The sequence below is a fragment of the Empidonax traillii genome, unplaced genomic scaffold (assembly GCF_003031625.1).
Source record: "Empidonax traillii isolate 1590-97213 ecotype Southwest subspecies unplaced genomic scaffold, ASM303162v1 scaffold738:size396264, whole genome shotgun sequence".
NCBI lineage: Eukaryota > Metazoa > Chordata > Aves > Passeriformes > Tyrannidae > Empidonax > Empidonax traillii.
In genome coordinates this window covers 110658-133289 of record NW_020955931.1, presented here as the reverse complement: position 1 = coordinate 133289, position 22632 = coordinate 110658, and the positions used below count along the sequence as shown (strand labels likewise).

The 22632-nt window shown below is 47.0% G+C and overlaps 1 protein-coding gene across 17 annotated transcripts in view; it reads right to left on the bottom strand.

The window, feature by feature from the left end:
* The window catches only part of JAKMIP3 (Janus kinase and microtubule interacting protein 3), a 69048-nt gene that overhangs the window by 17760 nt on the left and 28656 nt on the right, over positions 1-22632 (bottom strand). For 7 of the 17 annotated variants that reach the window (XM_027900541.1, XM_027900549.1, XM_027900555.1 and 4 more), the window contains 16 exons: positions 15751-15966; positions 14090-14209; positions 13526-13672; positions 12643-12774; positions 12147-12182; positions 10673-10732; positions 8968-9096; positions 7420-7548; positions 5629-5712; positions 4930-4992; positions 4444-4542; positions 3522-3620; positions 3373-3432; positions 1693-1758; positions 1233-1301; positions 1069-1146 (listed from right to left, as the gene is read on the bottom strand). In XM_027900541.1, the coding sequence (XP_027756342.1) occupies positions 1069-1146; positions 1233-1301; positions 1693-1758; positions 3373-3432; positions 3522-3620; positions 4444-4542; positions 4930-4992; positions 5629-5712; positions 7420-7548; positions 8968-9096; positions 10673-10732; positions 12147-12182; positions 12643-12774; positions 13526-13672; positions 14090-14209; positions 15751-15966 (1587 nt within the window). The remainder of the gene's footprint in view (positions 1-1068; positions 1147-1232; positions 1302-1692; positions 1759-3372; positions 3433-3521; positions 3621-4443; positions 4543-4929; positions 4993-5628; positions 5713-7419; positions 7549-8967; positions 9097-10672; positions 10733-12146; positions 12183-12642; positions 12775-13525; positions 13673-14089; positions 14210-15750; positions 15967-22632) is intronic. The other 10 variants (XM_027900547.1, XM_027900551.1, XM_027900556.1 and 7 more) reach the window with 7 other exon arrangements.

Here is a 22632-nt window from a genome sequence, read left to right as displayed (position 1 = left end):
GTGATGCCATATGCTTTTCCCATTCTGCTGCTGTTGTGAGTTTCCACAGAGATTTCTGGCTCTGTTCAGAACTCACCCAAGACTGAGCAGATCTCTGCTCTGAGGGCTTAACGGTGAGGATGAATCCTCACTTGGCTGCACCAAACTACTTCTCAGGGCAGCTCAGTGCTGCGAGAGATTGTGGAATCACAGAATCCCAGACTGGTTTGGGTTGGGAGGGATGTTAAAAAACATTTCATTCCACCCCCTGCCATAGGCAGGGAACTTCCCCTGTAAGATGTTAAGGCTGAGACCGCAGGTAAGGGGGGAACTCGTGTGGTTCCCAGGGATTCCACTGTGCACTGGTTCCAGATACAGCTCAGCATCTGGCAAAATCAGTCACAAAAATCACTCTCACAGGACAGAGAGTGCATGGAGTAAAAGCTCCCCCAAATGGTTTGAGATGTGAATAGATAACAGGATCCAAAACCAGCCCTAAATACTCGTTGCTCCTCAGAAAGTGTAACTGTGCTCAAGGTTTACACAGAACTGAAAAAGTGAACAGAGATGACCATTTATGCATTTCTGTCTTTTGTGAATATATATTAAACTTTTCCCTCACTGAAGGAAACAAGACAGCTGGTGACTGAAGGGGTGAGTGAAATGCCTTGGGATCAGCTAATGATGAACCTGATGTAAGAGAAGTTTCATTTCGAATTTACAAAATCCTAGAATCCCTTCAGCTGCCTTGGTTACAGAGGCTGTAATCCAAGATCCAGGGAAATGTCTAGGTTAAAATATCTATTTTGGAAAGAAAAGTTAAGTTACTGAAAACATTATTTCCTTTCCAGTCCTTTACTAAAACCTCTGGTAAATTAAAACTTGTATTTCCTAAACCTGTGAGGGCCACCCAAACCCAGGGAATTCTGTTCATGAGGAACTCACTGTCAGCTAAGGTTGTAGAGGATCTGGCTAACACTCAGCCTGTCACACTCCATGAGCAGAGTGTCCACAGGGAACAGACCACATACACCACACCAGGTGAGTTAATCGAGGTGTAATAACTCAGTCAAGACTGATGTCCCTCACCTTGTGAGCCTGGTCCAGGGACTGCTTCCTGAAGTCCAGCTCATCGTCCAGGTAGCCCTTTTGCTTGCTGAACAGCTCCTAGGGACCAAGGAAGGGGCTGTCAGTGACCACCACACCCCACTAGGAGTCCTCCAGCCCCTCCCCTGCTCCTCCTTTCCCGGTACCTTCTCGTTTTCCAGGTCCAGCATTTTCTGCTGCAGCGCCGACTCCGTCACCTCGATCTGCTGGAGCCACTGCACAGAGAGAGAGCAAAGCCAAGCCTGAGCAGGGTACACCCTGTGAGCCCAGCTTCCCTGGGACTCAGGGTGTGCCAGCACACAGCAAGTATTCAAATAAAAGCAATACTAACTATATAATAATATTTTTCTTTTCTATATATTGGTGATGGCAAAAAGGTGTATTTCAAAGCCTGGCCATTACCTTCTGACATTGCTTTGTTAGTTCAGTACCATTTTAAATTAAGCAATGTCTGTCTGCATGGCCAAAACGTTACCTTTACTTTGACAAAAATAGTGTAATTCCACATAAAGCATGGTGGCGTTTGGTGACAGAGCCATCATCTACATCACCAGTGTGTATTCTGAGAGGCACACGTGTACTGAGGAGTGATGCCCTGGTTATTACCTTTTCAGCCAACGTGAGGACAGTCCTTGCTTGTATGATGACCACTTGCTCTTCGTTGGTCAGATTCTGCATCAAAACAAAATACAATTACAACAAATCCCAGCGTCTCGTTATTAACCCACTACTTAGGCCACTGCTGTATTAAAAAAAAAAAATCTGAAATTAAATATGTTCAAGAAACAATAAACCAAGGCAGAGAAAATTAGTATTGTAATGCAATATTCATACAGAATCCTTATCGTAAATAGAGTTAATTCTTCTAAAATTCTCATATTTACCAAATAAAAAAGGTGACACTGGATCTATTTTTACCCAAAAGGGAGTAAACACACAGCTACACAGGACAAGATCAAGCTCAGCACAAAGTGCCACTGAGAGAAGAGACACAGTGCCCATCCCATGCACAATCCTCACTTTGCCAGCCAAGCCGTGATTTTGGGAAGCATTTGTGGAGATGTTGGCTATTCCATCCATCTTCTTTTGCTTTTTCAGTAAAATCAAAGCAGTGAAACTGGGGTTTGCAATTCATCCCAAGCTTCAGTTTGACACAGACACAGTAGGAGAAGGGAATCCCCTCGTCTGAGTTTCACTTGTGTCCAGACCCAGAGCAGCATCAGCTCGTGGGGCAGGGGGAAAGTGGTGATCAGGGTGGCTGTCAGGAGCTTCAGTTCAAGGCACAGCCTGGGGACAGTGACAGTGCTGTCCAGCAGGGATAGAACTGTAGAATCCCAGACTGGTTTGAGTTGGAAAGGACCTTAAAACTCATCTCATTCCAATTCCCCTGCCATGGGCAGGGACACCTCCCTCTAGCCCAGGTTGCTCCAAGCCCTGTCCAACCTGGCCTTGGACACTTCCAGGGATGGGGCAGCCACAGCTTCTCTGGGCAACCTGTGCCAGGGCCTCACCACCCTCAGGTACTTATAGTTCTGTTACTTCCAGGTTGCCCTGCAGTCCTAGAAATGGCATTTCCCTGGTATCCAACCTGTCCAGAGGCACAGGGAGAGCTGGGGCAGCCCAGATGCAGAGCTGTGAGAATGGTGGAGATCTTTCTGCAGCCCCAGTGCAGGTGGTGGGGTCCCTCAGGAGGACCCCAGAGTGGATGAGGGCTCTCTGAGACCCTGGGCTGGAGAGGGCTCTGGTTTCCTTGGCCCCTCACAGCCCCAGGGGCTCTGCTGAGAGAGGAGTGCACAGCAGGAGATACACAAGGACACACGGATCTCCCATGCACATCACCGTTCGTGTGATTAGTCACTGCCACTTGCTGAAGGAAAACACTTGCAAATTTCTTATTATTTGCTTACCTTTTGTTTAATATCCTGGTTACTATCAAGGGTTTATAGGTCATTAAACAAAATTAAACCATGCAGCTGCTGAAATGCAAGAAGCAAAGGAAATGCAGAGCAAGCAAATCAAGAAACCATGTGACCAGTGGCCAGAAAACACTGAACACCAACATTATTATCCAAATAACAGAAACATTAAGAACAAAATGCTGACATTGAGCCCCTGTGTGGCACTTCAGCAGGCTGTGAACAAAACCTTAAAAAGCCAGAAAATGCTTCACTCGCAGCCCAAACCAGAGCAGGACAGGCTGTGCAGCACCAAGCTCAGGCGGCCTTGCTCACTTGACACGAGGACAAGTATTCCCCAAAGCATGCACAATTTATTAAAGGAACATACACTTACGGCGTTATCCCCTAAAATGTCCAATTTTTTCATCAGCTCTGCTACTACTATGTCCTGACAAGAGAGAAATGGAGAACCAGGAGTCAGCACAGAGTGTCTGATTTTGTTTAGGGAGAGGAGGATAGGAAAGGAGAATCCCTTACTGTTACACCTTCTGCCTCGCAGTACACCTGGAGGGGGCTCTTCCCCTCTGTGAACGGGCCGTGCAGGAAGTTGATGGCAGGGGACCGTCTCTCCCTCTCCTGAAAGGACAATGATTCCTTGGTTACACCCTCTGGTGTGTCAGTCACATCACAGAGTCATGGAAGCGTTTGGGTTGGAAGGGACCTTAAAGCCCATCCCATCCCACCCCGTGCTGTGGGCAGGGACACCTTCCACTCGACCAGGTTGCTCCAAGTCCTGTCCAACCTGGCCTTGGACACTTCCAGGGATGGGGCAGCCACAGCTTCTCTGGGCAACAACAGATTGCATCAAAACTATACCATAATATATACACAATATAGATAGCTTTGAAATTTTGTTTGTAAGTGGCTGCTTTGTTAATGTCTCCTTGGAGAATTTCAGAACCATCTTCCAAGAGCTCACAGGTTCTGTCTGTACAGGTAGGGATGCAGAAAACAGAAGGCTCAGGGGAATAACTACAGTGGCCACCTGATTCCTCCTGTGCAGGTTTAGCGAGAGGTGAAACACTTGAATCATTTTTGGCAATGGAGAAAAGTTCCTTTTTATTTTTTCTCCCCAGGGTTGATCCATTCTGATTTTACCTCTTTGTCTTTTCAGAAGGACAGAAGGAGAATAGTAGAATGTACATCTACAGCATGGGCCAACTTTCTGGATCTTAAAACCACTTAAGCAGTAACACAGCCAGAACAACTGATGGTGAATATTAGTGTTGATCCCTGGTTGCTTGGGGTTTTCCCCTTTCATAAGCACTTTGTACCAAGCCCTGTGGCCTCACTCGGTGCAGTGTGTCCCTCTCCAGACCCCCCCGTTCCCAAACCCGCGGTGCCTCCGTCCCTGGCTCGCAAAGCCCAGGGCAGGGCCGTGGCTGCCACAGGTGCTCACTTCCAGCTCCAAGATCCTGAACTCCAGAAGCTCGTTTTGGTCCTTCACGTCCTGGACGTCGTGTTTCAGACGAGCTTCCTCGGCTTCCATCTGCTTGATCTGCAAAAGAAACGAAGCGACTCGTCCTTAGCACTGTCAGCAGAGTCACTGCTGATCCGCTGTGCACTGACCCTGCTGGGACAGGGCTGGGGGCACTGGGGGTCCCAGCCCACCCCAGGATCACCATGAGCAGGGACACACAACCCCAGCCACGGGGGGGCACAGGGTTTTCCCCCAGAGCCACCGTCCTCACATGGTCTTGCACCAGACACATGTGGGCCAACGGGGAATGCTGGAAACCCACTTTTTTCCCGAGGTTTATAAGGATCTTGTGTTACACGTGAATTATTTCTACAGAGCTGTGCAGTACATATTAAAATATTGCCCTGTCTGCATCTCTCCAGCCGCAAATATTATCGGGAAAATAGAAATAGAAGCATTGAACACCTTTTCTACCAGTTCCTGATTTCTTCTGTAGAGTGCTTGCTTCTCCTCGATCCACTTCATGTCCTTGGGAAGGAAAGGACCGACACAGAAGGTGAAGCTGGCAATGTTTAGCACCAACACAGCAGCAAGCATTTCACTAAATCTCACATAAGAGTAATACTGCATACGAAACTGTAATTTCATTGTTTCCTAAGATAACTTCCTAATCTAAACTCGTCCATCTTATTTTAACTGAGTCTGTAGTATGCAAATAGAATGCAAACATTCCAGTGATTAAAAAACTTTTTCAGATCAAAAATTTGCATTAAAAGGGATATATCCAGCTATGTGTCGACTACTAAATTTCTATTTTGCTAAATAGAGATGACATATTTCTAAAGATCAGGCAAAATAAACCTTATTTGGAAATTAATCTCTTAGTCTGAGGGATATATAAAACCCACAAAGCCCAAAACACTGTTTATCAGCAAGGGCAACAACAACAGAAGGTTAAGCTGGAAAGGCAGCTATGAAATGATTTAATATTATTTTAAAGTTCTCAAAGCAATTTTATGTTATTTTTTCTTTTTGTTTTGTTTGTTTGGTTGGTTGGTTGGGTTTTGTCTGGGAAAGTACTACACAAGCTGAAAGCAACCTGGGAACATTTCTGGTTCCCCAGCAGGGAGGTGGGACAAGGGCTGGAGTCGTTTGTGGCATTACCTGTCCCTGCTCAGCCAGGGCCTTCTCCAGGTCTTCTATCTGAGCCTGGGACCGGTGGATTTCTGCTTGGAGCTGCTCACGTGTCTGTGGGATACAAGGGAGAAAGGAAAAAACCCCAATGAATCAATAAAAAATACACCAAAAATAAAAATAATTCCAAATTTCTCCAAAAGACCAAAGCTAAAGCAGGTACAGAAAACACTCAAAACACCAAACACTTTTAACAAGTGATTTTTAAAGTTCTTTGGCAGAATGAACTTGAGCACACAGCATCAGCCGGGAATCAAATAAAGTCTGTGAGGTGGGAGAATGATTTTGAGATTAAAGTCCAGATTAACAAAACAGTGAAGCAGAAGTGGCTCCTCACAGTTGGTCGTGGCAGGCTGCAGCTAGCAACCCCCCTGCTCTGGAACATCAAGTGTAGAAAGCCACATCTCTATGAAAACAAATGAAAATTATTATGGCACAATTCTGGGCATACCTGGTTCTCTTAAATTCGGGGCAAGTTAAAAAGCTCAGGGCAGACCCCACATATTTAACATTGGAGAACAGCAAATTCCATTGATTGTTGTGCCTTTAGCACCTTATCTATGATTTACTGCCTTTTCTGTTTAGTACCCATTTAGGGTCTTCCTGTACTGTGTGTCATTGTTTAGTATACTCGTATCTTCCTGCTTGCTTAAACTGACACCACCTTCCTACACATGTTTGGAGAATAAATGCAGTTATTATCAGCTGCCTTATTCATTAAAGAGTTTTACAGAACACTTTCTGTCTTCAAACCATTTCTCTGCAATTTATCCTGTTATTTACACCGAAAATTATCTTGTTTGCATGACCTACACTAACCTCTCTTTTTGCTCACTATGGAAAAAAAAATTGTAGTCACTTTTCCAGCTGGGCATGTCTTGGTTCACTATGATTATCTTTCAAAGTGCAACCCCTAACACCTCAGAGCACACATCAGTTCTGAGAATGTGTCTGGGAGTGTCAATTTTCATGCATTTCACCTTGATCTACTGCAAGTGTTCCTGGATAACACCTTCACACAACAGATGCAGGACCAAATTAAGGCTCTGCAGGTGCCTTTCTCCTGTTAAACTTCAGCTGTTCGGTTCCAACTCCCTGCCATGGGCAGGGACACCTTCCACTAGCCCAGGTTGCTCCAAGCCCTGCCCAACCTGGCCTTGGACACTTCCAGGGATCCAGGGGCAGCCACAGCTTCTCTGGGCAACCTGTGCCAGGGCCTCACCACCCTCACAGCCAAGAATTCCTTTCTAACCCCTTGTAACACACAACAAACCCATAACAAATGCCATACTTTAGCCCAGCTGTCAGGAGCCTCAGGGGCTGCCTAAGCACATGGGCAGGCAGAGCAGCACAGGGCACTTTGCAATTTAATTAAGAGAAAAAAATCTCAGCTATAAGCCTTCTAAACATTTTATGAGGAATCATGTAATCTCTCAGATCCCAGAGGGAATTATACACCACGCATTATACATTTAAGGCTATCTGTCCTACTTCTTAATAGGAAAAGAGCTTAATTTCAAGGATTTCCCATAAAAAAATTCTCTCTGGATTTCCCTCAGACTGATCAGAGGTGAAAAGACTCAGCTGCAGCAATGGTGGATCCTCAGCAAACCCTTCCTGGGGAGGGTCAGACACCCCACAGACCCCCAGCCAAGCCCCCCAGGCTGAGTCCCAGCCCGGCTGCCGCAGGTGTGCTCGAGAACAACCTGAGCAGGTACAGTTGGACCCCCCCCCCCCCCCCNTAATATAAGCCATGTAGACCTTAACTTCTCGTTCTGCATCCAGGGTCCCTCCGACCTGCTCCTGCAGCAGGGCATAGGCTCGTTGCAGGGCCTGGTACTCCATGGTCAGCTGCCGGAACCGCAGCTCTGTCTCCTCCTTGGCCATGCCCTGCAACCAAAACACAGAGTGGATTAGCTTTGTTTTCTCTTCAAAGAGCCAACATGATCGCTTTTGAAATGCGATTTGGGAAGCACAGCACTAAGGGTCTCGTTTATGTGCCCTCAGACTACTTATCTTCTCTGCCCTAAACACTTCCAGAAAATGCAATGTAGAAATAAAAAGATAGCCCCCTGCCTTGAAAGGATAAAAACTTGCCATCCATATAACACACTAATGATGCATCACCCTTTCTTACTGTAACAGGGAAAACCATCACGTTAAAGGTGAAAATACAACTGTCTTGAAACAATAAAAGGTTTCCAACGTGGGGAGGAAGCCAAGCCTGACAGCCTCACTCAATTATTAAAACACGAATCCAGAGCTAATACTTGTAGGAGCGGTGACAGCAACATGAAAGGAGCCCTTCATCTTCTTCACCCTCCTTACAATCTCCAGCATGGAACGCTTTCATGTCAGGCTGACCGGAATATTTCACTCAACATGAAATGGAATTACATTGCTGGGTGCAGGCACCAACTCCCCACCAGCTGAACAGGGGAAAACATAAAGGAAGGAAAACCAAACAGGCTCATACATCCTACAAATGCATTCAGATTCCTGCAGTACAGCACACACCTGGCAACCATCAGAGATCTCTTATGATGGAGGCAGGGGTTGTCCAAGTTGCCTCTGACAGATCTAATTACAGCCCACGGCTCAGGAGAATGGGCAGCAGAGAACCTGCAGCCAGTGCACCGTGAAAAGGCTGCACCTCATCAGTGGCAATTTTCTGTCTGTTACAAGATTCTTGTTAAACCCAGAACCGTGTAATGGTCCAGTGATCTGACACACGCAGCCAGGAATACATTTGTAGGGAAGCCCTCTAAAATACCAGGAATAACAATCCCTTTGATTTGTATTAGCTTTGTGTACTCTGCACTCAGAGCTCCAGAAGAGCCCAACCTCTATAACCTATTGAGGAACCAGCCTTTCCCTGGAGCCTGGAGCTTTAGGGGAATGCTTCCTGCTCCTTCCCCAAACATAAACCTCACTGCTCTGGGCCGAGGTCAGAATGGCAAATAGAAGGATCTGACCCAAACTACACATGCCCAAATATGCAGCCAAGCTCAGAGTGAACAGACCTCCCAAGGGTTGTCTGACTTCTCAGCCTTTTTAGACCTCTGACCTATAAACCTGCTGTAAATTTAATATTCTTATGACATAATATTTCCAGCCTGGCTACAAGTTGTGAAATTACTGAAGACCTGAGTTCCAGAGATACCAACCAACAAGCACAGGATCAAAGTTAATATAAATGGTTAATTTTTTGGTCTGAGGTGAGAGAGGGGTGATAGAACAGATCAGGAATTCCGTTAAAAATTACCAGTGAGTTTACAAAACAAGATAACACCGATTTTTGATGAGTACCTCTTCCAAGTCATCCTCAGGAGTGCAGGGGGTTTGGTCTGTCCGGTCAGTTTGGTAGGAGATGGAGGAACCATCTGACTCCAGGGAAGCTTCTTCGTCGTAGCCGTAAAACGTCTCCACAACCGGCTTCTGGCAGAGACAAAGGTCAGGGAATGTGGCCAAGCCAAGGGCCCTGTCAGCCCCTGAGCTGGGGACAGTGCTGGCCCTGGACACCTGGATAAACTGTGCCTCTGTGGGACCTGAACACGGGCACCTGGGAGGAACCTCAGTGCCAGGCTCTTGGGGATTCTCACTCTGCTGCTCTTTGGGAACTGGTGCAGCTTTTTACACATGAATACACAGAAGTGTTTTGACCCCATGCCAGTGACAACAGCTAAAATGATTTAAATCATTGAACTGCCATATTTGTCATTAGGTATCACAGTGTGTGAACTCACAGCCCTTGACTTTTTAAATGTATCTTCCTCCCAATTTCTCTAAGGCCAAGCACCCTTTTCATTGAGTGTTCACCTCAGCATAAGGTGGGACCTGTGCACTGAAATGCCTTTTAATCCATTGTCATCACCATGATGTCCCCCCTGTCATCACCACAACTGTCACATGAAAACTTAAGATTTTCAACAAGTATTCTACTTGAAAATGTGAATTTAATCACTACAGCAATTTGTTTATGGTTCGAAGAAATCCAGTTTTCCATTCAAAGCTGCTTTTTGTTTCAAAGAATGGAGTGGTGGTAAAGAAAGATTTACTGTAAATGCTTGAAAGCCAAAGATCATTTAGTTCCAACCACCTGCCATGTGCAGGGACACCTTCCACTAGCTCAGGTTGCTCCAAGCCCCATCCAACCTGGCCTTGGACACTTCCAGGGATGGGGCAGCCACAGCTTCTCTGGGCAACCTGTGCCAGGGCCTTACCACCCTCACAGCCAAGAATTCCTTTCTAATATCCCATCTAACCCTGCCCTCTGGCATTGGGAAGCCATTCCCTGTGTCCTGGTGCTCCAGGCCCTTGGTCAAAGCCCCACCCAGCTTTCAGAGAGAGACAGAACGTGTCCCTCGCTGGAAGGCCTGCCTGGCATGTGCAGGATGACAGGAATTATCTCCCATCGACCTCAATTAGTTATTTATAGATTCATTAGCTCCAGCTCCACCCTAATTTTTCGTCTGTAGATCACAGAGTGCTCACAGTCTCTGGCATTAAACCTTTCTGTGCCATTACAGTGTTAATGTTTACATTAACACCCTGCCAAGTTCTCATTAACTAACATTCCCTTTTCCCTGAGCTCCAACCACGGCTTCCCAGAATGGGCAATTTTTGCATGTTACTAAACATCACCATGAATTATTTACAACATACACATGTTTTCAGGCAGTGCCATTAGAAGATCATTTTGAGATGTGTTAATTCATAAAATCTCTCTCCTTCTAAGACAACCACATCCCACCAAAGTCCCACAGGGTAAGCGCAGAGCATGGAAAGGCTCAGAATGTGCAATGCAAAGGGGTCCCCTGACCCTCCTAGGTTTTTCATAAATATCCCAAAATGGTCTGTGATTGTCCTTGAACTACATCACCCAAATTTAGGCTTAGGACCCATTTGCATACCCTTCAAAAGAACATTCCCCCGTGTGGCCCCGAGGTACCTGGGGCACCCCAGAACCAGCGCTGCCCATCAGCATGTCACTATACAAGCTTTTTCATTTTACCTTAGGAATTCTTGTCATTTTTTTCCTCTGCTTCCTGAACCTTAACAGCTTATCACGTTCCTGCAAGAACCAGAGACATGTGTTAGCTGTTTGCAGAGAGCTGCTTTTCAAATTAACCACATCAGTACTGGGAGCCACTGGGCAAGCAAGGAACAGGAATGTCACTGCTGGACTCTGTCACCAGGTATGGGTTAGTTCACTCCAACATCTTTCAGGTTTGCACATACAAGTAGACATTGCTTTTTATGTCCATGAAAATCGAGCTAAAATAAAGCTGATTATAAGCCACACAATGCACTGAGAGTTTGGGTGTCACCTTGGGCTGCTCCATGGGTGACTGTAGCACTCCAGCCCAGGCCCGGGCTCTGCTCCCTCTGCCCAGAAAGAGAAGCAGAGACTGGTCCTGCCCTTGGCTCTGGTGGCTGTTGGTGCCTCTGGAAGGTGCACACACGTAACAGCCCCACTGCAGAGAATTCAGGGGCTGTCTGAACTCAGCACTTTCAGGCTCAGCTCCTTCCCTAAGGACCTGCAGGTTCCCAGTGCCCCTGGGAAAAGGTTTGAGTACTTAGTGCTTGCAACAATTTTTTCCAATCAGAGAAAATCATGGAATCATCAATCCCAGACTGGTTTGGGTTGGAAGGGACTCAAGTATCACCTTCTTCCACCCCCTGCCATTAGCAGGGATACCTTCCACTATCCCAGGTTGCTCCAAGCCCTGTTCAACCTGGCACTGGACACTTCCAGGGATGGGGCAGCCACAGCCTCTCTGGGCAACCTGTGCCAGGGCCTCCCCACCCTCACAGGGAAGAATTCCTTCCTCTTTGTGGAGTCGGGTTGATTTTTTACAGTACTGGGAAAAAAGTCTCTGTTCTGGACTGCAAATCCAGGCAAAGCCCAGGATTGCAGAGAGGAAGTTCCTAAGGGAAAGCCCTTAAATGTTTCATTTTAACCACCTGGCAGAAGGATGTGATGACATTATGGGACACTGCCATGAGCCTGATGGCAAATCCCACTGTCAGCAGCAGTGGCAGAGGACAATTGAACACTCATTGCTTGGCAGTGGGGAACAGGACATCCCATCAATACCTATTAGTGCTTAACTCCACAAAGTCCCTGCTGGTCATAACAGGGATGAGTCGGGCAAGGGCAGGGGCTGGGCACAGGCCAGTGTGGGTGACACAAAGCCAGAGGTAACCTGAGTTAAAAAATGCAATTCCCATGTGGCAGAGCTGTCCTGGACATGGCTGTTGGCCACTGGGGCAGGTGGTGGGATTAAAGCTTTCTTCTCCACTATCACCGTGTTTTTCTCTGGTGAACAACTGCTGATACAACATCTACAGTGAGAAAACAGTGTGTCAGCTCACTGCTGAACAGAGATGGAAGGGAGAACAAATATTATTATACCCTGCCTCCTTTTCCACAGACAGCAATTTAAAGTGTTCAAACTTGGGGATGAAGTTAATCCCATTCTTACCATGACACTCTTCACATAGCCAGCAGTCTCCAGGGTCTGATGAAAAAAGAATGAAGTAATATCAGTAAGTGGACAGGCTTAAGAAGAAAGGAAAGAAAAGTTATTTTCTGGAGGAGTATTAGTATTTTGGTGTTTTCTGTTTCCAGAGACTGAGAATGTGTTAACAAAGAAGCAAACCCTCTAACCCAGCATTGCAGACCATTCCCTGTACACAGGAATCTTTAGACCCAGTGATGTCTCCAGCTGAAGGAGCTTGGACCCTTTCCCTCACAGGTGCTGGGTCTGGCCACCAGCACACCTCCTGTCCTGCCAGTGCAATGCAGATGGAAAGGGTTTTTCCAAACACCACACCACAGATTACTTTTATTACCACTAAACACTGAAATGCCTGCCCACTGTGCCCGTGGGCTCCCAGGACCCTGAGCATCCCTTGCTTAGGCTTCCTCTGCCCTGTCCTTGGTCACTTTCCTGCGAGAGCAGCACTGTTCCATCTTACCTTGGAGAGTTCATCAATGATGTTTTGCTGCTCAATAACTTGTAGTCTCAGGAAATCAACTTCTCTTTCTTCCTGGCTGTGGTCAAGGTCATTTAAGGAGCTTGGTCTCCTTATTGCTCCAGTTCTTTGCCTCTAAAACCAAAAACCACAGGGCAGATGAGGAAATGATCAGGAGGCTTTGCCAAAGGACTTGTCTAACCCTTCTCTGTACAGTGAGTGGTGCATATCTCTAATGGCTGTTCTGGCAGCTCTCCTGCTCCCCTTTTGCTGAGTCTCACATCCAGGCTGCAAATGTGCTGGATGGTCCTGCTCCTCTGATTGCAAAAAAGGGCAGAGTCACCAGTGCAGATTTGCCAGGCATTATGAGGTGATTCTGGCAGGAAAGTCAAAGCTGAATCATAGAATCCTAAACTGATTTGCATTGGAAGGGACCTTAAAAACAATCCAGTCCTACCCCCTGCCATGGGCAGGGACACCTTCCACTAGACCAGGTTGCTCCAAGCCCTGTCCAACCTGGCGTGGAACACTTCCAGGGATGGGGCATGAAATGGGGAGATCTGTGCCCATGTGGAGGCTGAGCAGCCCCTGAGGGAACAGTCGCCTGATAAACATGTGCAAAGCTGACACCATTCCTTTCCTTCAGAGCTATTTGTTTTCAAGGCTAAAGTACATCCTACATTTGTGGGTTTTTTTACATTTTACATGTTTATGTAACACGAAATATGTCCAAGGCACAAACCACTCCACAGCACAGCACATCTGAGCAGGAGCTGGAGTGGGGACAGTTTCCTATGGAACCAGCACGTTTGGGATGATGCCTGACCCCCTCAGCCCCATCAGTTCCAGCCCCCCCCAGTTCTCCCAGGAGCACTCAGGCTCTCACCATTGCGATGTTTTCTTGTGTCACAAATTTCAGTTTATTTTCCATTCGACGTAAGGCATGTGACAACTCCTCATTCTTCCTACTAAGGCGTTTGTTCTTGTCCAGAATGGGCTTATACTGACTTTCTGCTTCTCTGAGACGTTTTAACTGGAAGAGAAAGAGAGAGTTAACACCTCTGGAGCTTTTTCAGTGAATATATTAATAATTTTCTTTAACAATCACACTAGCAGTGTTTCCTCCTCATGAAAAGCAGAACTGATCAAAAACTCTTGTTGTTTTCCTACAGGAAGAGATCATTCTTCCTTCGTGAGATATTCAATCTGTGCAACAAGGGCCCCATATGGGGCATGCATTTATTTTTAAAAGGAAATAAAAATAATTCCAGCTAATGCCACCTTCAAAATTCATTGTCATACAAGCCAAGAGGAGTGTGACGTGGCACAGCACCGAACAGAGAGCTAATAAGGAGGGGCAGCCAGGCTTTCCAAACAGCACAGGGGAAATACCCTGGTATTTTTGGGGCAAGGCAGCACATCCCCCAGTCCCCATCCCTGCTGCCCTCACCAGCTCGTTCCTCTCCTCCGACAGCAGCGCGTTCCGGTCCTCCAGCTTCCTGATGATGCCGCTGAGCTCCGCGATTTTCAGTTGGAAGCGCCGGGCATCCTTTTCATCCAACTGCTGTTCCTAAAACAAAGATCAACTGCAAATAACTGTTCGTAAGTGTACACGCCAGAGCACGTTTTCAAAGCTCAAACTTTTTCTTATCCCAAATCCAAACATTTCAAAACATTATCGGGCAGAGTGTGACCCCTGGAACCCACAGTGACCATGGAAAGCTGCGGGATGAGACCAATGGAAAGTCAGGAGTGGAAATGTAACAAAGAATGCAAATGCAGAAGTATGTATATGTATATGCATATGCAAAGTCACGAATGGTAAACTTGGAAACAGCAAATATCCAAACTGAAGGCCGTGTTCCAATGGTGCCACTGTTGAACTGAGAGCTTCAGACACATTGCTCACTGAGGTCTTGGCCATAAGAAGATGATATTAAAATTACTGAAGTACAAATGGGGAAAATCCATGAAATTGTGCCATTGCAAAAGCTCTTCTCCCACAAAGCTGTGACCCTTATGGGGTCCTAAAAGGTCACTTGTAAAGCACTTTACTTGAGTGAAAATGCTTAAATCAAATCAGAAAGGAATAGAGATATAGATAGATGTGTTCTCGTTCAGAGAAGTTACAGCTATTGACAAACGTAACAGACTTTTCCCCTTCTCTAGGACTCGTTCTGGTCTTTGGCAGAAGTTGAGTACAACTCAAAGAGGCAAATTAGCGCCCACAGTGCGGGTGGCACTTTTTGGGAGGTCTAGGGTTCCTCATTCAACAGGTGCAGGAGAGGCTTGGGCCAAAGAATGAAATAGGTAGGTTTGCTCATGTATAAATTTTACACTTGCACTGAGAAAATCAAGGCTCTTGCAAAAGAAATCTTGATGAGGATCAGCAATGAGGACGACCTGCACGTGTCAGAGGCACGAGGTCAGTTACTTGAGGGATTTGTCTGAGCAAAGGAAGGCCAAAGCAGAAAGGGGCCAGAGTTACATTGAAAAAGGCATTGTGGAAGGGTGACTAAAATTGAATGTTCTGCATATTGCAGGAAATAAATAGGAAGGAGTAGGTTAGGAGGTCTTTGATTCACTTTGTGGCCCACTGACAGTGAGAGCGCTCGGCAGGGTTATCCTGAGGGGCTGTGGGGTTTCCATGCTCTCACCACTGACTGCCTTCCCCCATTCCCTCTGCAACTGGCCTCGTCCATCTGCTCCCCGAGCCCCGTGCTCGCAGTTCCAGAGCTGCACACATACATCACTTGGTGAGAAATGCATTTGCATAGTTTGTTGGCAGAATCGTGTCAAACTGTCAAACTAAGGCGGGTGGCTGAGCATGGTACAGTGAGAAGAAGGAGAGAAAGAACAGAGAAATTTCCCCCTGCTGACACAACCAAACCAAACCGACCGGGAAACAAAGCGACAGAAAGCAAAGGCTCTTCCCATGGCAGGGTTTGATTTGAGATCAACGGTTTGGATAAAGCAGGAGCACGGAGCGGGTGCCTCAGGCTCCCCCGGCACGGCCATGGGAAAGCTCTTGCTCCAGGGAGCACTCATCAAGATTCTGTCACTTGGTGCCCTTTGGTCGCTGTTCAGGTGAAACCACGTGAAAGTGCTTACGGGGCTTCCCGAATGATCTGAAGCGTCTCCTGCACCACTTGCATAAGGAAGTTCCCGCTTGGGGCTGCTCAGATGCCGGTCAGACTCTTTGAGCTGGGACAGTTGTTCATCTAAAGCCTCCTTTTGGAGCTGCAGTCTCTGAGCATGCCCGGCTCGCACCCCTAACTCTCTCTCCAGCACGAAGACTGCTCTGTCCTTAAACTTAATCTCCTCCATCTACAAGGAGAACAGAACACAATCACACAGGAGCAGCGGCTCGGCAACAGCATCCCGGAGAACCCCTGCCCATGGAAACACAGCACCGCTCCCGGGAGCCAGAACATGGACACTGGACAGTGAACATCAGGCTCAATCACTTCAGGAACATCCCCCTTCTCCTGGGACCACCCAGAGGGAAATCTCTTTATTGGCAGGGATTTTGTCATTAAATTGATTCGGAAGTACCCCATGCTCTTATCACCGTTTCAGAATATCTTAAAAAAAATTAAAACTTAACATTCACATCACAATTTGATTGGTTCACTCAAACATTCTAATGATTTTGCAGCATTTTTCTCGGGCATCGCCTTTGGAAATTTCGAATTCATAACTTTTAAAGAAAAATATTAAAAAGTGAACATCTTTTATTTGCAAAATATAGGAAGAATGTAAATTTTTAATCTTTTTCCCAAAAAGTCTCTCATGTGAGCAATTTAATAATTCCCTTCCTATGAGAGGTTGTCCTTATGGATAATAAACATTGTGCAAAATCATTAAGTGCTTAAATGACAAATGTCCAGCGACCTCTGACTCTCTTCTTCCCTGTTTGCCTGTGCTGAGGGGCTGTGCATGTCCCACGGGATCAGCCAGGATCCAGCCCTTGTGAAGGGTGGTTGGGCCTTGCCTAATTATGGAAAATCCCTAATCCCAGCCCAAATTGCCTTGGGTGCCTGTGCTGCTGCACCCACTGCAGCAGGATCTGCAGCTCTTCCCGGCTGGATCACAGACACGTACATTATACATGGATGTAAGGCATTAATTACACTCACACACTACATGTGTTACAGACACTGATTATTTGGAAAGAAAGAAATCACATCCATCCCCTCAGGTGTCTGTGAGCTGGTTTCAGACACCATAAACACAAGATTTTCAGCATCAGTTTTTTAAACTTCAGACATTTAATTTCAAGGATCCCTTTTTATACCTGGCCTGCTTGAAATAAGCACATTTTGCCCTGTGAGAACTGTGTTCATACTTTTATCTCTGCTTTGTCTGTAAACCTGGAAAAAAAATTACACTGGGGATCAACAGTCACTCCGAGGACTTTGTTTCCAATGGATACCAACACGGCCCAGCCAAGAGAAAAGGAGGTGCTGGCAGGTCACACAGGTATCAGGAGAGTCAAATGGAGCAAATGAAATGTATTTTGGGTGCCACAGACTAAAGGTGCTTTCAGCAATGTCCATGAAGGCAGTGCCTGCTAACTTTGAATGAAACAAAGAGATGTCTCCTGAGCACCCGAGGTCCTTCTGCTAAATGCCTAATCAGGGAGAAATCTAAATAGATGTACAGACGACAAGGAAACACACCATCAAATGATTATTTGGCAAAATAAGCAGAATATCGGCTAGTTGATCCCTATTTATACGAAAACAAAGACACCTTACAACAAAGGCAACACATGAAATTGGGAGGAACAAAGAATCTGGAGAAAACACAAAACGTTTCACAGCATTTCACTAATGGTTTGTTTTCCAGGAAAAAAAAAAAAAAAAAAAAAAAAGCAAACCCTAAACAAAATCATAAACCACAAGGAAACATCAGCATTCCCCATTTTCCTTTATATCATTAAATTCCCTGTAGGTGAAACATGCACAACAGTTTGGTGTTTGCAGCCCGTTACTAAACACAAATGTTGTAGAAACAGCACAAATGGAAGGAAGCATCTCCCTGGAAAACGGTATCCAGTAATTAATAAAATTAAGGACACGTACAGACAAGAGACCCCTCGGAACTCACTGGAATTGGTGCCGGTTGCCCGGGGTGGGCGCCCAGCCCGGCCTCATTCTGCGCTGGTGCTGAACCGGGGACACTCTGGGGCTCCTCTCCCTGCTCCCACCCCTGCCTGATGGCTTGGGTGCTCGGGAAGGGCTTGGGAAGGGCTTGGGAAGGGGCGTCAGCGTGCGGGAGCATCCAACCACCTGCGAGACACCCCGCGCCGCGGATATTCCCACTTTATTCCAGAGGCTGGGATGAATATTTATGCTCTATGCTAATTTATACCCAGCCGTGAGCACAGCTGATGCCAATTACACAAATACAGCCCCTGCAAGGTGAAATCTGCTGTTCCCTCCTTGTGCTCCCCGGTGCACACCCGGCACAGCCCGACCCTCCAATGGCTCCAGGCCGTGACTCTTTCAAATGTATCATTTCCATCCTGATCCAAACCCAGTGTGTAGGTCCTGGCTGGGGAATTTCTCCCTGCAATGTTCCTGGGGCCTTTGCAAACTGACAGGCGCTGTCAGAAATGGCCTTTGAAGCTCCCAGAGCCTGGGATCAAAGCCAGCCCCGCCAGGCAGGGGGCACACGCAGAGGGGAATCCCTGTCCGGCCGGAGCTGCTCCATGACAGACACACTTCCCAGCGGATATGGTGTCAGAACTGGCAGATGGGACATGTGAGGAGACCTGTCCCCAGCCTGGTGCCCAGATGGGACTGCCAGGCTCCTGTCACTGGGTGATGAGGAGTGAGAGGAGATGGGGTGGCTCCTGGGGGTGACACCCCTGAGAGAGGGGGTTCAGACACAGGGGGCACAGGGGACACATGCCCTGCTTGTCCACCTTCCCTCCCTAGAGAAAAATCCCACTGCCTCGTTGTCCTGGTGGGACCTGGCACCCAGCAGCAGCAGGAGCAGCCAGGTTCACTCAGAATCTTGGCTTGGGTTTAGAGAGACCCAAAAGCTCATTGTGGTCCAACCTCCCAGTGGAACCATCCAGTGCCACCAGTCAATGCCATGAATGAAGTGTGGGGTGTTGCAGACCCTGTGGAGGCAGAAACCCCATGTCCAGTGCCAGCAGCTTCCAAGTTCTTCCAGAGGCCGAGAAGCCCCAGTCCAAGCCCTGTTTCAGGTGTCCTGTAGCACAGCACCACAGTTACAGCTCAGAAGAGAGCAGGACCACAGAGAAAAATCCTTTTCAAACCCTAGCCTCTGAGACACCAAAGGAATGACTCAGAACTAGGAGGTTTATTGACCTTGTTAAATGTAGGAGTAATGTTGTCTGGCTTTTAGTTCACAACAAAATCCTCCAGTCCAGGGTTTAGTTGGAAAAAATACTGTTGTAAATGAGGGTCAAATCACAAATGACTAAAAAACGCCCAGCTGGCAGAAGGAATGATTCCCCTTGAATGCTGTGTGCACCTTTCAGTGTAGGTGAGTGCTGAGCCACCTTTATAATACCAAATATGGGGATTTCTCACCACACGAGGGAATCAAAAGGAGAAGATAAAGACTAAATCAATCACTGATAAAATTAATATTTAAAAAGTCAGCTTCCTACACTTTCATCTGATCCCACCCTTTAAATCAGACATTTTCACTAATTTACCACTGTCTGACAGGGAGCTCAGGGTCTCTGTCTGAGAACACAGAGGTTCAGAATGGTGCAGAAAACCTCAATCTTCTCTTTGGCTGTGGGATGGCACTGCCATGAGGAACCAGTGAGGGTCTCAATGACCAGTGGTCTTAGAGAGGTAATGGAGCAGGTTATTAAAGCTTTCTGTAGTCATCATCAGCTACAGTTCATCTAAATTGAAAATAACCACTACCCAGCCACTAATAAATCTAATTCACTCTGTTTTTCTGATTTCTCAGTACCCTGGTAAAGGAGCCAGGAGGAAGGAGCCTGCAGTGGCCATGGCTGTGCAGAACTTCTCCTTCCTGACCAGTCTACAGCTAATTAAAATTTAGATGCTCTTCACCACATTGGATTCTGGTTCCCATCAAGCAAACTTCAAGGCCAGTTGATCTCGGGGAACCCTCCTGACTGAAAGTTGCCTCCCCTGGCTGTGCACACACTAACTCAGGGAGTGTTCCTGACCAAACAAATGTAATTAAATACATCCACGTAGTATTTTAGGCTGATTTAAAAATGCACAAATTGAAATTTAAAACCGGTCTACTAAAATTAGAAATTCTCTCTCGAAAGGAGGCCGTTCCACACGTTCCTCGTTACCATCTGCAAGGGAATTTCATCTCTTGCAGCACCACTGCTGGAGGTTCTGAGCCAGGGACAGCTGAACTGGGTTAGTTGAACGTCTCTGGGGAGACTGCGCAGACACAAACAGCACGAGCCATATGTGCAAACACAAGACACGAGCCCAGAGCAGCCTGAACACACGTTCTGGAGGAACACATTATTCCACAGTGCTGAGAGGTGCTCAGCCCTCCTGCATGGGACTGGTCCAAAGCTGTTGGATCCACAACTAATAGTCACCCTGAAATTGAAAATAACTACAGTGGAGAGCTGGGATTTTATTTGGTAAATACTCAGAATCACAGAGTCATTTGGGCTGGAAAAGCCCTCCCAGACCATTGAGACCAACCTTGTCACCCAGACCAGAGCACTGAGTGCCACGTCCAGACCTTCCTTGGACACCTCCAGGGATGGAGACTCCACCACTTCCCTGGGCAGCCCCTTCCAATGTCTGAATACCTTTTCGAGGAAGAAATTCCTCCTGATGTCCGACCTGAACCATCTCTGGCACAGTTTGAGGCTGTTTCCTCTCGTCCTGTCCCTTGTTCCCTGGGAGCAGAGCCTGACCCTCCCCTGGCTCCACCCTCCTGTCAGGAAGTTGGAGAGAGCAAGAAGGTCTTTTTGACTGGTCACAGGTTGGACTTGGCGATCTTGGAGGTCTTTTCCAGCCTTAAATATTCTGTGATTCTATGACTTGGAAATGAAGAACTGAACCTATCAGACATCAATCACTTCGAAAACAACCTTGTGCTAAAGGGCTTCACACCATTGCAAACCCAGACGAGTACAACTCGCCTTTTTCTACTCTGACTCAACTAAAAAATAACTCCTGAATTAAAACAACTAAATAATGCACTGTACACAAGCCACAGAGCTTTTAAACCTTGAGCTGAGTCCTTGGGCAGCTCAGCTCAGGCTGGCTGCCTGTCAGTGCCATGGGATGCAGGTGTGATCCCAAGGCTCTGTGGGATGGATGGACCTGCTCATCTCCAGCTCCTCTGTGTGTCTCTGCCTCACTGCAACCCCAGTGAGGCTCAAGGACTGCACTTTATGGCTGGGTCCTCTCTGAAAAGGAAGGAAGCGCTGGTTTCCAGTGATAGTTGAAGTGTTTTGGGAATTGTCTCATTTTCATAGGAAGCTTTTATCACATGAGGCAGCACCAGCCTTTCCCCCAAACATCAGGGCCCTCCCTGCAAGGTGCCAGGAGCCACCAGTCCCCACCGAAATTATTTCTGGTGGAGTCAATGGAGCTGAGAGTACTTGAAGCCATCCAGGAAGCACTCAGGACTTGGTGAAACAACGGCATCAGGCAATTTCATTAGTGCAGTTTAGCTAATCTCATTCTTTCCAGCAGGAATTTAAAAAGAAAGTTTGATTTTCCAAGGCAATTTAGAAAACATACCATCAAACCACTCTATTCCTTATAAGTAAGACCATATTTATTTAACAGCTTCTACATTAAGGGCCATTAGTGGGGACTTTCCATGTGATGCAGCAAGTTTATTTAGGATGTCCATTAACCACCCTTCCACTGGGATGTATGAAATCAATGCACCAGTGATGAATGGTTAGAGAGAAAGGGACTTACTCTGCAGGATATTTGAACAGCATCAACAGATCAGTTGGTTATAAATTATTTTAACATCCTCTCTTCACAAAAATAAAATAATCTGTGAAAAAACCTTAACAACCTAAAAGTCTGAGAGAAGAGGTGGCTAAATAAAAGTAGGACAGACTCTACTAATGGTGTGTCAGTCCCTGCCAGGCCCTTTGGGTCATCAGGACACAGGTGATGCTATTCCAGCCCTGGGATGGGTAGGAGGTTCTGCCAGGTGGTCCCTGCAGCAAGGCCACACTGCCAGGCTTTGATTTGGGGCCAGGCTGCAAGAAATTTGGGCATTATTAATTGTTTTTTAGGATTTGGATAACAGCCAAGGATCAATGGCTTAGGAGAAACATGGATGAGTTTGCACCAGGACACTGCATGGCAAACACAGAACGATGGTGACATCACAGAAATACTGAGACAAGACCCAAAATACACATGATGGGAGCATGGCTGTGTTCCCAGGTCCTTGGGAAAGGCAGAGGCAGTTCAGGGATACACTCCCTGTGCACTCACAAGATGGGAATCCCAAGGCAAGAGTCTGAGACAACAGTGGAGAATAAACCACCCTGAACTCCAGGAGGTGCTGGTGGCCTGCCTGGCTCTCATGCACAGGATCCCTGTGAGGAAGCTCCCTCCTTTAAGAAGTTCCCCCCTTTTCCAAGGACCACGATCCATTTAAATCTCCCCAGCCTGTTTCCAAACATGCTGGAGGAGCACTCCAAAGCACAAGAGTGAAGCTCTTGCCTTTGAGACTGGAGCTGTTGCTCCTGAGGCTCAGAAGCTGGATCAGGTGAGTGCAGGATGAGCAGCCCCACACAAAGGGTATGTGAGAATCAGGGGAGCAGGAACACATGAGGATCCCAGGGACCTGCTGGGATCAGGAACCTGTGGAGTCAGGCAGGAGAACCAGCCCCTGTCCAGGGGAAAGCCACCGAGGTGGGTATGGAGAGGAATTTCCCCTGAATGCCTTTCTGCGTGTGTAGGACTCAAAGATGCAGAAGAAGAGCATTTTGGGGTTGTGTAGGGCTCATTATGGGAT